This window comes from Rhipicephalus sanguineus, chromosome 2 (genome assembly GCF_013339695.2).
Source record: "Rhipicephalus sanguineus isolate Rsan-2018 chromosome 2, BIME_Rsan_1.4, whole genome shotgun sequence".
NCBI lineage: Eukaryota > Metazoa > Arthropoda > Arachnida > Ixodida > Ixodidae > Rhipicephalus > Rhipicephalus sanguineus.
In genome coordinates, this window is record NC_051177.1 from 12,767,392 (window position 1) to 12,784,007 (window position 16,616).

At 45.2% G+C, this 16,616-nt stretch overlaps 1 protein-coding gene and 1 long non-coding RNA gene across 2 annotated transcripts in view; both read left to right on the forward strand.

The window, feature by feature from the left end:
• The window catches only part of LOC119382421 (multidrug resistance-associated protein 1), a 351,316-nt gene that overhangs the window by 326,007 nt on the left and 8,693 nt on the right, over window positions 1–16,616 (forward strand). The window contains exon 29 of the mRNA XM_037650116.2: window positions 1,168–1,334. Coding sequence (XP_037506044.1) covers window positions 1,168–1,334 — 167 coding nt within the window. The remainder of the gene's footprint in view (window positions 1–1,167; window positions 1,335–16,616) is intronic.
• On the forward strand, window positions 9,122–15,202 carry LOC119382423 (uncharacterized). The gene is made up of 5 exons (XR_005181530.2): window positions 9,122–9,879; window positions 10,598–10,736; window positions 10,812–10,951; window positions 11,081–11,135; window positions 11,238–15,202. It is a non-coding gene; the product is annotated as an uncharacterized LOC119382423 (long non-coding RNA).

The window sequence follows — 16,616 nt, forward strand, 5'->3', positions numbered from 1 at the left end:
CACGCAGTATACGCTCGCTGCCAGTACATCGACGTTTCTCGGTGCCCACGCCGCTCAACAACAGCGAGCTACTTTCGTTTCAACAAAGCGAGGCGCACTTTAAAGCGGTCTCGCACGACGCGGCAGCGGCGAACTTGCGATCGGCAGCATGGCGCGCTCGTACGCCGTCAATCCGCACAGTGTACGGCGTACGCCACACGCGCAGCCGAGCCGATATCTACAGATGACTGTGATATAAGGTTGTTGGCTATAAGTCATAACTGCACGTTCATCGACGGCCACCCCCTCGCCTTCGCTCTTTTCTAATGCTTATCCGCGAAGGCATCGCCGCAATCGCGCGGAAGTCGTTATTACCGATCGACCGGTCTCTGCCGTTACCGAAAAGACGGACGACTTTTTGCGGCACATTGTGGCATGGACGAGTTTAGGGACGCAGTGAACCTTTATGCGATGAAAGTTATCGCGGTTATCACTTCTTGCATTTATGTCTTCTTGCGTTCCAAGGCATTGTTTGGTTCATCGTAGGCGGTCGTAGCTGCAGAGAACGGCGTCAGGAAAGGTTACCGTGCGAAAGCTGACCGCAAGGCTTCATGCTGCCTCCTTTTTTTTTCCCTCACTGCCATTCTGCCACTGAAGAAAAGGCTCGAAAGTGAGCGACCTCGCTCGCAGCGTCCGAAATCTGCGTGCGGTGCTCGCCGATCAGGGATATCTTAGTCGCGAGTAAACTGGAGCAGGGCACGCGCGAGCGCGCGTCCCTCTCACGCTTTAGAAGGCCTGTTTTAACTTTTTTTCGCTTCGTATGCACCATATTTTTACCGCGACCGTGTCTGAAGTGTTCGTTGTAAAAGTAGGAGGCTTTGAAAAATGTTCGCTATATGTGGACGCAGCTTCAATGTTTAGCATTGGAAAATCGTAAGTGCACTGAAATATGGTCGTTATAACCGATAGATCGTTATACGTGGGATCGTTATAAGTGGGTTCGACTGTATTTGCCACAAAAACTCGCGCAATGAAAGTGATGCGATCACGATGATGCAGTGTGTTTTCTGCTCACAGGTGGCACAGTGCTTTGCTGTCCTCCTCAAATTAATCCACAGGCATGTCTGCCAGTGGTATGATTGAGGAGCTCTGAAATCACCGCATGACAGAACAAGTGATGCTGTGCAGGATCCAGTGTTGTTTGCGGGCACGTTGAGGTGGAACCTGGATCCCTGTGAAGAGTACACGGATGATGCTCTGTGGCAGGCACTGGAGCAGGCACACCTCAAGGACTTTGTGGCCACCCAAGATGCTGGTCTGGAGTATGAGGTGCTGGAGGGCGGTGAAAACCTCAGGTGCGCACATCTTGCTGCAGTGAATCTAGACACATGCCAAACTAAACCTCAGATGCAAGGGATAGTAGCAAATCTCAACAATCAACGACAGTTTACTAATCACTCAATCTTTATTCAAAAGAACAGGCTGCAGTGATGCACATCTTTTTCATGCATAAAGTCTTTAAATAACCCTTTGACTGCTGTGACTCCACTGTCAAAACAATGTGACAATATTGTCATGTTGTGGCGACAGTGAAGAACATAGCAACCCAAAGCATTAAATAAGCATTTAAAACTTTATTGGGTGAACTTGTGCCCAGCAAAATAGAGAACACTCGAAAGCATAATGATAGCCACAAGCACAGTTGTTGGTCATTGAAATCTGATCTGCAGATGACATGTCTTGATTCTTCGACATGCGTCATCTCGCATTCCTCTGTAATCATGGGTGCTCTCATGAGTTCTAGGACATGACGTGCCTTTATTGCCAAGCGTATCCAAACATGCCAAAAGGAAGAATTAGTTGCCATTTTCTGTGAAAGGTCATATTTTAGCACAAATTAGACACACAAAAGGAATACACATACGCGACAGCCTGTGCCATTGTCTACGTGTTTAATATGACAGAATGCATCCTTTAGCAAGCACCAACTAGGGCCAGAAGCATTTCTGTTGAAAGCCATTTGACGTGGTGCGTTAAGCAACAGGTATTTGCTGGCCTTGTTCGAAGTCCTCTGAAAGCAGTGGCTCCCTCCATCATGGTTATCACTATGATGGAGGAAGCACTGCAGCAGTGCTCAGCTGTGAAGGAGGGACAACTTCACAGATAGATACAGGTACAGTGCACATGACACAAGGAAACACGAAGTGTGTGTCTGTTTCATGTTTCCTCGTGACCTTTCTCCTACAAAGTGCTCTACGTGCCACATTGATCAATTTCAAAGATGGCTCTGTCTCCATTGGAAACATTCATTTTCTTTGAGATCTTATCTGCCTGGTTGCTCGTGAAGAGCTCCAATGGGTTCGCTGCCTACTGCAGCCCACATCAAGCTCTTGTAAAAAATGAAATCCAGCAAGTGATTCAAGCCCCAAATCCCAGTGACCTGTATCATCAGTGTGCATTGTATGTAGAAACTGTGAAGCACTCTCTTCACGCTCCAACAGCTTTTGTTCCTGTTGCACCTCACACCGCTACGTCATACGTCCCATTACCCCCAGTGTATTCAATCCAGCATATGGATTGTGGGGATTGCATATGCATCCCAGTATCTCAGAAGCTGCTGTGCCTCAGCTCACACGATGTTTACGTGTGCACTGATAGGAGGTTTGCGCTGGAGAGGGCATTACTCTGCTCCTGCTGCCTTTCATGCCTTGCTGTGATACTGAAGCCGAGATGCCCCGTTTCCTCCTTCCCCTTTTTGAAGAAACCCTTATGTTCCCTTGCTTATAGGTCGGAAAACTCACTCAGACTAAGATTGAGCTGTAAGTCTGATTGTGTCACGAGTCTAGCTCACTCAGCGAGTTCGAGTGAGCTCTATTTATTTCGCCGACCTATTGACAGCAGCAGCGCGCACTTATGATTTTAGGTCTTAGCAACACTACTCATTCATTAGTCTGATTTATTTGGTAGTGCATGTAAATGAGCATGTCTGTTTAATGCATTCAGAGAACTTCAGACAAAGGTGTATGCATGTGGTACTGTTGGTACGAAATATCGAACGAAAGTTTTTTTTCTTTTTTTTTCTTTTTTTTTTGCGCGTGTTTGACTTGGAGGCTCATGAGCTGCCTGTCAGTAGAACTCGCTGGCCTAGGGGACAAAAAAGAGCACCAGTGTCCTCACTGCGGTTATGTTGCCAATGTTCATCTGTCATGGTCATTTTCATGGCACGATACTATTCTGTATTTACCTGTGCAACGTACTCGAATGATGTGATGTGCTCCTACCTGACAGAGTCAGTTAACTCATTCTGCCATTTGCCATAACTTATAAGCACTCACACTCATCGCATCGGAGCTCATGTTCACTTTTATTAAATTCAGGCTCATTTTCACGAAACAGGCCTTCATAGCTGATGTCGACAAATGATGCTAGAAAAGTGTGCACACACAAACATTTGAAACGAAGCACTTGTTTTTATCTTTTCTACTGTCTGTGTCTCCCTTTGTTGCCATAATTGTCCACATAAGCTGTACAAGGCAAACTAGACCAGCAGTTTGTCCTTCGCAGGTACACATGCCTTGTCCTATCTACTTATATTCAGCGTTACTATCAGCCTTATGTCCTCTTACACTCACTACCAGTGAAATTTTATACCCGCATTCTATGTATGCGACGAATGAAGCTTTATACTCACGTCATACCGAGATGCGTGTGTAAAAAGCGGCAGAAATGACATGTGCCGTGAAGTAAGTAACCAACCAGGAGCGATGAGTGGGATGTAACGGAGTAATGGCAACCGGGCTACCACTGCTCTGCGCCAAGTTTTCAACCGAGACAACCCGCAGTGCAACAAAAGTGTAAAGCAGCGGCTGACAAACAAAAAACAATGCGCGTTCCGAGAGTGCACTGGAGCTTATCACACGGCTGTGCTGCGACGCGCTTGCCAAGGTGGCCTTCAAGGGAAGGCGCTGACTACTCGCCGCACACGTTTTTTGCCGCTAGCATGGCTGTACCTTTACGGGAGGTGCCACAAAATGTACCAATTATGTGAGATATTAACATTAAGGAGCATTGCAACATGATCAAAAAGCCAGTTGAGTTTGAGCTTATTCAACCACGTGGCAGGTACATTAGAGTACGGTATGTACGTGGTTAGGTGTGAAGGCAAAAAAGCTGCATTTGACAGCTTGACCGGCCCCTTCACCAAGAAAATTACACTAACACAACATATTCTACAATGCTAATAACGCCAACACAGCATATTCTATAATATTCGTAGCACCACACCCCTAAAATTACAGGCAATATTTATTGCATATTTTTACAGCCCACAGCGATTCGTAGCATTTTGCTGCGGTGTATTAAGTCACGGAGCCAATCCTGGTTGCGGCAGCACTATTCGAAATTCAGTGTATGAGTTTCAATGCGATGGAGTTTCATTCTGTGCAATCCATAATCTTTAGCAATGTAATAGTGGTAATGTTTGTGCATTGCGCTGGTTGCAACTTTAATGCTAGGTGTTCCCTGTTCACAAATTATGACAAAGTGTAAACAGCAGTTTTTGCTAATGCATGCTACAAAACAATGCAGCAGTTTTTGCTAATGCATGCTACAAAACAATGACGTAGTGGTGTGACGAAGAATAACGTGATCTTTCTCCAGAGGAGAACTAATGGCAGAGTGAAGCACAATAGTAAAGACAGTGGCAGAGTTGAATAATTGTTGTCCATTCTATTCTTGTGTCTCTAGTCAAATTCACCATGTCCAAGGCGCGCGTGAAGTAAACGAACATGGTGGTAGGAGGGCATGGAAGCGTGCTGTGCAGCATGTTTTGACAAATGTGTGGCACCATGCTGCTTTCATCACGCGACATCATGGTCCACATTGAAATGCATCTACAATTACATACAAGCAAGGGCAAACGAATTGTAGCGCCACTATTCATGTGGTGGCAAAGACGGCAAAACTTGCTCAGCAGAATTTGCAAGCAATCTCCACTGCATTGACCCGCTCATGTCTGCTGATGCCACTTCGGTTTTCCTATGAATGAATGTGGTGATGACGCACTCCGTCGGCTGCTGTCACGTCATTCACTACTAATTAAATTGCGGCTGCATTATTTCATTTGGCATGATATAGCTTGCGCATGTGGTGTATCGAAAGGTGTCACAGGTTGATTTCAAAGAGGAAGGGAGCAGAAACGCACTGTCCATGCCATACACAATGCTTTGTCACTTGCAACAGAAATTGCTTCAAGCTGTAATGTGGTTAAGGAATTCTGTTATCTCTCGGCGATTCGAGGAGCTTTTAAACTTGAACAATTTCTTTGAATAGCTAGATCACTTTAGGAGATATTGCTGCCATGTTCCCAGTATGCTTGCAGTTCAGCCCATACCAGTATAACCTACAACATAGCAACACCCATTTCTTCCTCTTTTTCCTTCCAATTCAAATGTGGCGCGATGAAGCACAACCACGCCATCTACTAGGCCATGTTTCCACTAAGTTCCAAGGTGGTGGGCTTGGTTCTCCAAAAACTAGTCACCTGTTCTCATTATTTTCTACATCGTCATTGGGGTCACCGCACCATTGCAGGGCTTTTGGCGGTCTCACGAAGGGCTGTAGAAACGCGTCATAATGTAATGTGAACTTTCCTTCATTTAGAGTTAGCAACATGGCCAGGTTTTCAAATGGCAAAGCGTGAGAAAGGACTTCATTTCATTCGTTCTGCTAAAAATGCACACACACACACTCGCCCGCTGAAACGAAATGACACGTGCGCCATCTTGCATGCGCATGCTATTGAATCAAAACCTTATTTTTTTTAAGGTCTGTTCACCCAATCTTATCCTTAAAGGCCAACTCCGGCAATCTTTTACCATGTCAAAGTATTCCTGAGGCACTCCTGTCACGGGTCCAATAGCAGAAATACTCGGCAAATAGGACAATAATTTTAAATAAGCAAAAAAGCGTAACACCGAAACCGAAACCCAACTGAGCAGTACTGTCTTCGGGTGACGTATAAGTCAGCAAAAACAATTGTGCAAGGCATGGCAGTCCCGCTAGCGCGTAGTATGAAAGCAAAAGCGGCAGAGAGCAGCCGCTCAGGGGAAAGGTGACCCCGTCACAACAGCTGTACCATGTCTGTGACTGACCGTGCTACGTGTACAAGCTCTACGAGCAGTCGGAACATGACAGCTGCGATTCAGACGCATTTGGAGGCCAACTAAAATAGCCATTCCTCTTCAGTGAAGTAAAACACACCTGTTTTGCTTGCCTGGTTGCGCATTCCACCGCCAGATGGCGCCACCTGTCCAGGCGGCTCAAGTTTGTGTGGCCATAATTGGGTAAAATGCTATCACTCAGAAGTTTGTGGACTAACTAAAGCTTCTTAATATTGCTATGGGAAGAGTGCATAAGTTTGGCAATAGTGATATTCAACATCGCGTTAATGCTGAAGGAGTTTAATATAAGCCAAGTACGAGCCACCTTTCACACGACACACAGCTCACCGTATTAGCCCAGAGAAGTTGGGGTGGCGCTACCTGGTAGGAGGCCCGCATGACGTCACGGCACGGACTTTTCGACGGCCACCGTGGCGCGCCTACATAACGTGCTCGCTTCATACGCTGTTCCGCTGTTTGCAGTCGCTTTTCAATTGTCTCAAGCTTCTGATGAATGACGAAAACAGCATCTATAATGCTCGTAGTAAAACGACAAAAAGCTATACATGTTTTCTTTACAATCGCCAACGGTACCCGCGCTCCTTCGTACACACTTTGATCAGGTTTGTTGTTGTGTCGCGCTGCTAACCTCGAGGATGGGATTGATTCTAGGCCACGGCAGCCACATTCCGATGGGGGTGAACTGCAAGAAGGTGCATGTGCTCAGATACAGCAGCACGTTAAGGAATGCAGGCGGTCATAATTATTCCGCACTGTGCCTCGTAATCAAATCATGGTTTTGACACGTACGACACCACATTTGCATTATTAGGTTGCGCTGTTCACAGGCGATTCCTTTCAGAGATATAATTTCCCCTCCGCAAGTGTTATTTGCATCGTACGCATGCATGTATCTGCGGCAGCGTTCTTGCTGGTGTACCAAGCTCCGCGCACAGATACAAACGCACGTGCAGTATCGAGGCTCGCAAAAAAATCCGGAAAGCGCTTGCCCGAGAATACCGCTGCAGTTGTATTTGTTTTTCTTGTGCACTCGCTCACTCATCATGTTTCACGTTTTCCTCGAAATAATTTCGGGGCTTCATTTCACTACAAAAACAAGTCGAGGTTAATTGCGGACACTTCTTATTGCCGTCAGGTTGCGTCTTCGTGCAGCATCGTATCAATGGCACTGTTACGTACACTCGTAAGTACCAGTTTAGATAGCCAGCTCGTAAGTGAATTTTCCTTGCATTTGAGTACCCCTGACCGTCATCAACCTGTTTGTGGACATGACGTGCGAGACCAGTCATTGACTCCTTTAGGCAAAGGACGTTCAATTATTACGCGAGCCACGTTGCTGAGAAAGCCATCGAAAAAGTTCAGAACGCCCATTTCGACTTTCAGGAGCTTGTTCTACAAGCAGTTGCTATCAACAGTGCTCCCATGTGAATTCAACATTACTGCTTGTGACACGGTGGTTGATCGGACCAGCAGTTCATGCAAATTGGGTATACACAGCCACATAATCCCAAACGACTCTTGAGAAGAAATCATTACATAATTCAAGTATACTAACATCTCAGCATTTTCGAAACCTTTTGTGTGTGGCAGTATTACGTTGTTTAATGATGTGGATATATTAAGTGATTCTTTATGATAGACTGATTCATCTAAAGTCTCCTGTAGCAGAAAGCGCAACTTTGTCAATTTGCCTAGATAATCTGCCGAGGCAGACACAACTTGTACGACAAACTGCAAAGTAGTCAGTGAATTGAAAACGCCCTAATTTTATTTGTAATTCTTCGGGACACATGTTCTACCCGTGGAGTGTATACCAAGTTGTAATGAATTGAGAACCATTAGCATAAATGTTTCTTTAGCACCGATTTCTTGGAGTGCATGGTGAAAGCAACCAAGGTCTTGCTTCTTACAACGAATATCTTCTGTTCGGACGGGAGTTTGCCCATTATGAGCTGTATTATTGAAACTTTCTGCAGCTTACTTTAATTTCACTAGTAGTGAAAACATCCACCTTCTACCTTGGGAGATTTGCATCGCAAGAGAACAGTAACCACCATGGTATTGTGAAAGAGTGGGTACACGGCGGGCATAGAAAAAGGCGATCCTCGGCCGCGGGGCCATTGAGTCCTTGCTGTGACGTCACATTGCCATGACTGCCACATCGCCAGTGTTCATTCTCGTGGCTAATACCGATAGGCCCGGTCACAGTGCAACCTGTATACGTTACGGAAAGTGTTTTCGTACGGTAATGTTCATGCATGTGCACCCTTCAGGCGGTACTGTGTTGCCGCACTTTCCGTGTGGTCAACCTGCCCTACTAGCTAAAACACTCTAATATAAAGATGCGGGGTAATCGTTAAGTGCGAGTGTTTCGTGACCGTCATGGTAATTATACAGGGAATAAATAGCGTGCAGCCCACAACACACCACCACTTGCTACTCATTGCATGCACGCCCACAAGGAACTGAAATTCGCATGCCCAGCCAACGAAGCGCTGGCCAAACGCACATAATTGTCGCCATGTAGATAGGGGAGACCCACGCCGTGGGAGGTGCTGCGGTGCCGGGTGCTGCCAGTCAATGTCGGGAGAAAACTCGTTACTCAACTGTTGACCCCTCCGCTGTCCCCTTCAAGCTGCCTTGAAAACGTGTTGCTTTGCTCGCACGCTGCACGCGTTCTGCACGTGTTTTTGAGAGTCTTGCGTTGCGTGCGGCTAGGATGTACACGCTTTTGTCCGCGTTTGAGAAGATCGCCGCAATTGAAGATTTTTTTCGTGGCAGCAATTCAGTAAAAGGTCAGCGTCTGCTAAGCCATGTAGCCAATGCGGAGCAAGTCATAGCAGACGACGCCGTCCTCGTCAGAGTCAAGTGCATTTCGCAAGTGAAAGACGACATTGTTTACGATGTGGAGTTCGAGGTGAGTACAATGTTCTGTACGTTCATAATTATATACATACCCATTTTCTTTGGTTTGCTGTGTGTACAATGCACTCTCTATGTTTATTAGTGGATGCATGGGTAAGGCCACTTCTCGTGCTTTAGGTTAAGCGGCCCTGGCGCTGTGACTGCTATTAGTTGGGATACCTTAATTTACTAGCAACCATTCGAGTTATCGTGCAGTATGCAACACTGCAAAAATGAACTCTCTATTTTGGGCTTCTTTCTGTCCCGCAACAAAAATTGACATCTATCTCGCGTGTCCTTCCTTGCATTATCGTCGTTCTCATAGGCGGTACTCCAAGTTCACGAACAGCATGTGTACTGTCAATGTGGCATAGCATTGTTAATAGGAACATGACGAGCACCCAGCTTTGAGAAAAAAAATTTTTTGTGCAATCTGCAGGGGAAGAGCCCATCGCTTTCAAGGCATTTTATCTTGGTCACTATCGAAAGTGCACCGTGTGGTACGGGCTGTACCTGCACACTCATTAACTACTTCACTCTATCTGCCAATGGACGTGCAACAATGGCTAACGCATTTTTTTTTTCTTTTTTCGTAGTCGTGGTCGTGCCCACTCAAGCGGGAGCTTCGCATCTCCAGCGGCAAATGCAGTTATATCGATGGTGTATGCGGCCAGTGTAAGCATGCAGCGGCCGTGTACGTACACATAAACACTTGTGAAGATGACAGCTGCACAAACCAACCTCAGCAGTGGGGGAAAGCCCAAAGGGAAGCGTCGGATCCAGCGATCACAGCACTTGGCATACAAATTTCCTAGTAAGTTTGAGACCGCTGCATATTTGTGTAAAAACGTGACTTGGAAAACTCGGAAGCAGACAGTGAGTGGAATGCCATTGTAAGTGAAAGTGCAGGTTCAGTCATTCAGACGGCGGAAAGGCATTAACCTCTGAAAGGCCGCATGAGCACAGTAAGAAAGGATGCGGCATGCTTTCAAAGACTCCACAGCCATGCAGAAGTGGGCTCACAAAATATGGGGGGTGGGTGGGATATATTCGGCGAGCTGATGAGGGATGTATGTTGTAAATGAAATGATCGTAAAAGTTATTTGAATAGTGAATGCGTGGAATAAGGGCCTGTCTGAAGCCCTTAATTATTTATGTTCATGCATTGTCTATAGCATGTTACGCTCAGTCTGGTTACACAGCTTAAGTTATCTGACTGTTGAGTCATGGAATAATTAACAGCACTTACGTATACATTGAAATTGGAGCCAAAATGCGTCAATTCATGCCACATTTTCTCCTGATCTGTGCAACAGGTAAGAAATCGACAGCTCCAAACGTAAAAATTGTGCCAAGAACAACGCTGATGAGTTACCCCAGAATTGACTGCCCCATGAAAGAAGTGCTGGAGTTGATGGAGCTAAGCGCTCATGAGCTTGTTTGCAGAGAGCTGCTCGACACTATTGTTCAGCTTGGAAACCTCCCCAAACAAATGTCACACCGACCTGTCCACCATTTTCTGGCTGTCTTAGATGATTCTACAACGCAGAAAAGAGATTTTTTGGCCGAAATGACAGCTGATCAGAGGGAAATATACCAAGCAAAGACATCTCTAGAGCAAACCCCAGTTGACTTAGCGTTACTGACCCAAGGACAGTCAACGTGTACACGGTATGTCATAAATATTTAGAAATGGAATGCACACAATGGTAAGGAGCGGCATATTTTGTGAACCAAAATATGCAGGTGGCATCAGGAGCGGAAACTGCGTCTCAGCAGCACCAAAGCCCACATGATTCGGACAAAGAAAGATGACCAAGGGCTCTGGAAAGCTGCTCAGCAACTTCTTAAATCCAGCTCCTACAAGAGCGCTGCCATGTGCTATGGTGTGTTTCTCACTTCACAATACCAAAACGTAAAGAGTAAGAGCGGCCGCACTTGGTTAGTGCAATGTCCCTTTAATAAGTTATACAGAAAGTCACTGATTTTATATGCTGCTGTAAATATCATTACAGGAATCAGAGCCAAGAGGACCTGGAAAGGAGGCTTGGCACAAGTACTATAGTGCAGGTAGGACACCGTCCTCTCATGTAAGACACTTAAGGCACACAAATTGGATGGAATGTTTCTAGTTATTCTCGCACCTCATTTCCCCATCTTTTTATTCCCTAGACTGGACTGGTGGTTCTTCCTGAGCAACCTTGGCTGTGCTGCAGCCCTGATGGCCTTGTACAGCTTGATAGTGAGACTGTCCTGATTGAAATCAAGTGCTCATATAAATTGAAAGATTCACCATTTATTAGGTATGAAGAGCGGCACTGCAAGCTTCCGTACTTGATCTTCATTGATGACATAATTGAATTAAGAAAGTCACATCAGTACTACACTCAGATACAGGTCCAAATGTATATTCTTCACTTGCAGAGAGCACTACTTTTTGCAATGATTCCACTCCTGCGCCAACTGCGCCAAAGTGCGCCAAATGGCATTTAGTGCGCCATCCTGATAATATCGACGAAAATTGCGCCAAACTGCGCCAAAGTCTGGGGTTTGGGGGCGTCTATCACTGGCAATTGCACCGCCTGCGCGTCAGAACATGTGCAGATTGATCTTAGGGCTGACAAAGTCACAACCATGGACCGAGAATTATTCCGCTGAATAAATCGCGCTCGCGCGTGCGTCCCAAGTAAGCCACAATGCCATGCATAGTGCCGACGCAGCTTCTGTTCTGCAAGTCGGCTCGACAGCAAAACGCGCTCTCCATAGAGGCTCGTGACGTCTAGGCCTATCGGTAGCGAGAAAGTGCGACGGCGATTCATCGGTGGACGTCGTCTGCTCCAGAAACGCTTCTGATAGCTCGTTTCAAGCATCGCACGGCACGCAAGGAAAGCAATGTTCAGTAATACCTACATGCGTGCCGCTAAAATGTCTGTCACTTCTGTTTCTGTACATCGCGGAATGAATTCTGGGATCGCTAGCAGTAGATATGTGGAATGATATCGAATTTTTCTTGCTTCGCGTTTATGGAAGAGCACGCGAGGAACGCGTTGACACTTTTCCTCAGATATACTTTATCCATGGATCTTCATCCAGAAGAGCTTTTTCGTAATTCCTTCCACCAGCACATCCGAGTTCGTAATCACTCTGTTGTAAATACCCCCTAAAAGGCCCTGCCCTTTTGAGCTCACGTGCTAGGGTTCGAATTCGAATTTTGCTTGCTTTTTTAAAAATGTAATCTCATTATTAAAGCATATCTCCTGGTAGGAGCAGCCGCAAATGCGCAGCTGTCAGTAGCGGGCCTGTCCCTGACGGCCCACAGTGAAGCGGCTACGCCATGTTACACGTCCGCCCCTCGCTTTCGAGGGTCAATAGCTGACGGTTAAAAAAACTCAGTTTCACTTAAGGCCGAAACAATGAATGCGATACCAACAAATTGTATTGTTCAACGAAGTAAGGCTAGCAGCTAACTCTTTTGGATCCGATCTCGTGTAATTCAACAAAACGCTGGTTTAAGGGAATATGGCCACCCCAGGAACCGAAGCGTTTTCGTGCTCTGAGTTTTCTAAACGCGAAGTAAGCGTTGAGACCACAGCAAGATTACGAACCGTCTCCTGATGCCTCGAGATAGCGCGCGTGCAAGCTACTGCGCCCTTCGAACGATGCATTCCCCTCCTCCCCCCCCGCTCCCCTGGCGCCCCTTCGTGCTCTTTACGAAAGACGGGCGGGGCGTTTCCTCTCTGTTTAATGAGCAATCAACGGCAGGCCCGCACGCGGGAAAATGTTATCTCATGCGCTCTTCGTGCGACGGAGACAGACGGCCGGCTAGTTTTATCTCCGCTTCAGCCGTATTCGTCGCCAGCGCTCGCGAGCTTTTACCCGCGGCTAGAATGCGCGTGGTGATGTTATTAATTTGGACTTTATACGAAAAATTACGGCAACGGCGACGGCAAAATTCCGCCGAGAGTGTCCATATATTTGCTATCACAATAAAAATTAAAAATAAATTGAGCAGCCATTTTACTCTGTGAAGTGGATGATAAGCGAAGCTATATCGCGCATGGCACAGATGTGACATGGTGGAGAACAGTTTGGTATGTAAGGCCAGGTTGTCAACCGCCAAGCTGTTAACGTTCAATATGCAATATGAATGCGAAAGCCTTAGATGCTTTATCAAACACGAAAATTGACCGTCGGCGGCGTCAATCGATTGATGCAAAAAATAATCATGTGATTGCGTTATCATCACGTCATAGCTCATCAAAACTTGTGACGTCATCATTGCCTCATATATCGTGATGTCACTTGATGACATCATCATAGGACATCGTCGCTTTACACTGCTTCCGTGATCGGTGCGCCGATCATGGAGCTAGCGCAAAAGCAGGTGAGGTGCACAAAGCTTGCAGAGAGGGAAGGGGAGGATCTACCTGTCGATCGAGAAGAAAAAGAACCTGGCTTTCGCCTTGGAGTTTTCTTAGGGGAATGCATTAGGGACAGTGTGGCTCTTTGGCATTGAGGCACTGCTGTACATCACGGCGTTTGTCTACCATGTCTGCTGATAGCCACGTAGGTGTATTTAGAGTGTTATTTCATAAAATACAATTTTATTGATCCGGATTTCCGTTTACTCTTATTTTTTCATTAGCGAGTGAAGTATGGAGTTCTCCTGAGATGATTTTTTCCATGATACTTGCAATGAATCAAAATATTTCTAGCCTTCATAAGAGCCCAATAATAATATTCAGGGGCTTCAGTGTTAATGCAATATGCTTCTGTAGTGCACTCCAGGATGTAAAATTTGCTGCTCCAGAGTGCTCCCAGATGCAAAATTATCTGCTCCAAAGTGCTCCAAGATGAAAATATTTGCTGCTCCAAAGTGCTCCAAAACGGAAATTTTGCTGCTCCAAAAATTGCTCCAAATCAGAAGTCCTCGGTGGCATCACTGCTTTTTGTGTACAGTTCAAATCAGTCTGTCATAGTTGCTGTGAAGAGGGATGAAGAATTTTTGTGGGAACTCATCCCTAAAATGGAGTATTTTTATTTAAAGTTTTTTTGTTTTCGCCATTTTTTAGAATTGCTTTCCTTCAAATAACGCGCCGTATGCTTTACCAATTCAGCTACGGTGGCGCCGTCCATCGGCTGTTTAAGTGCGTGCAATCTTGAGTGTGTCAGTCAGCGCCGCTCTTATCCATGATGGCAAGTGTGTACTACTCTTTCTTGCCAGCAGGCGTCACGCAGTTCGTGATCTAACAAAAGTACAGAAAGACAGTGTTTAGATCTACAATACTAGCGGTCGAGTTGGAATGACTATGCCACAGCTTTGCAAATATGAATACAGTGCCTCCAATACGATGTGTGGTATATGACTATAGGCCAAGTGCAATACCGTTAGCTACATGTGGCTCAAAAGGAGATATGCACTTTCATCAATTATATGAATTGTGTTGCTTTCAGGATTAACCCATCTTGCTAGAAACTTCAAAGACTATATTTATTTGTATGTTGCTATCAGTTGGGTGTGCACGGATTAGCCAGAGCTTGGAGAATGCGATCGCAGCACATTTATGATGTGCAATGTCTCAGAAAGGAAAACTGAGCTAGTTGGTATGGATTCTGCTTAGTACTGTGCAGCGCTCACAAAAAGAACAAAGGACGGAAGCCTTTGTCCTTTTTGTGAGCGCTGCATGGTGCTAAGCATGATTTGCAATGTGTCTAGTCTATGTGAAACCTTTCCTTGAACTGTTCTGAATAGAGCAGTTGCAGTGACTTTTATGTCTGATGTTCCGATGTGAGGTTTTAATGTTCCTGAATTTTGCCATATAGTACTTTGCATATTTAGATTTAGGTATGTTAAATGAAAATGGAAAGTTGTGCTATGCATTTTTCAAAGCTGGGTGACAAAACAAACTAACGTGCAGTATTTAGTTCCAAAGCAACCTTGCGCATACCATTTTACGCACGCTAGCTGTGGGCGATGTTGAGATTTTGACAAGCAGTTCACGTAAGCATTTGCTTTTGCCTTTAAAATTGGGTTAGAAAACATTTCGATTTTGCGAGAATGCACTGTACATGGTTTTTTACATGTTGTAGCATTTCACAAAGTGTTCTTTTATATGACTCAAAATAAAGGTTTGAAACCAATACGTCTATTGTTGGTCGACTCTATAAGGTTGCTAATACATAGGTTAAAAACAATTCAACACACAGTGCGATATGCAAGAGAATTAATGATAGCAATTTCCAAGCTGGCTAGCTTGCTTGGTGTCTACATGGGGATTTGAAATACACTATCTCATAACAGTTGCAGAAGGACAGGATTACTGCACTGAAAACGAAGTTTTTATTGAACGTGCCAGAACCACAATATGTTTATGAGGCATGCCATAGTCGAGAGCTCCAGAAATTTCAACCGTGTCGTCTTCTCGTGCACTGACATCTCACTGTACATGGGCGTCTAGCATTTCGCCTTCACCGAAATGCGACTGCGATAGAGCCCGTGACCTTCGGGCCAGCAGCTGAGCACCGTAACCATTGTACCACCGAGGCTGACAAAGCTCTAACAGTTTGAAAGGAAAGCAATAGCACATAAAACAGAGATAAATTAATTTTTCAGGACAGCATGAACTAACCTAATCGTGTTGTGCAGTGAACACAAACCTTTCCGGATGGATTAAATGCGTCATATTTAATTGAAAACATGCTTTTATTTTTTACAGAAACAAATATACATAGAAAACTAAGAACTGGGAATCTTGATTCATCGATAAAATTCTCTGTCAGAATTAAGTTCACACAAAAAAAAAAATGCGAGTTAAACTCAGTTAACAAGCACCACAGAGTCTGTCGTAAAAAGACGCTCATTCTTTTTGTTGAATTATCATGGCTGCATGTTAACCAAGGCTGCACATACCCGGAACACTTTGTCCATGTGCGGCACCAAAGTTATGGGAACTGTGTTGCGTAGTATCCTGTATATTTTCAATCTGCCAATAACCCACTTGACATGTATAGACACGGACGCAATTTTATATGTTGTATCCATGTCTTCTTGGGAAAGTTGACCTCCTCCTGAATTGAAGGGAGGCATCACAATGACACTACCTTTGTCCTCCACATCTGTCCGGCTGCGTGGAAAGCCTTTATCGCTCAAGATAACGTCGCCTTTTTGTACATGTTTCAAAAAATCAGAGTCCTGAGTAGTAAATGAGTCAGTTTATCGGCCACCATACGCGTCTCACAAGAAGGCAACCATTCCATTTGGAAATATACCAACGAGGACCTTCAGTGTATAGCCTCCTTTGTAATTAGAATAGAGCATGTGCTGGCAGTCAGGCTTCGATGACACTTCAGCTCGAACTTCCGTGCAGTCAATAATAAATGTGCATTCCGGATAGTTTTCCTTGAACGGCTGTGGCAGGCACTGCCTTATGATAGCTCTTGGTGACACAAATACTCGCTCCTTCAAAGCTGTGCTATGTATGTCGAGCATACTTATAAATGCACGTGACGAAGTGGATTTTGACACTCCAAAAATCACAGCTAATGCATTGA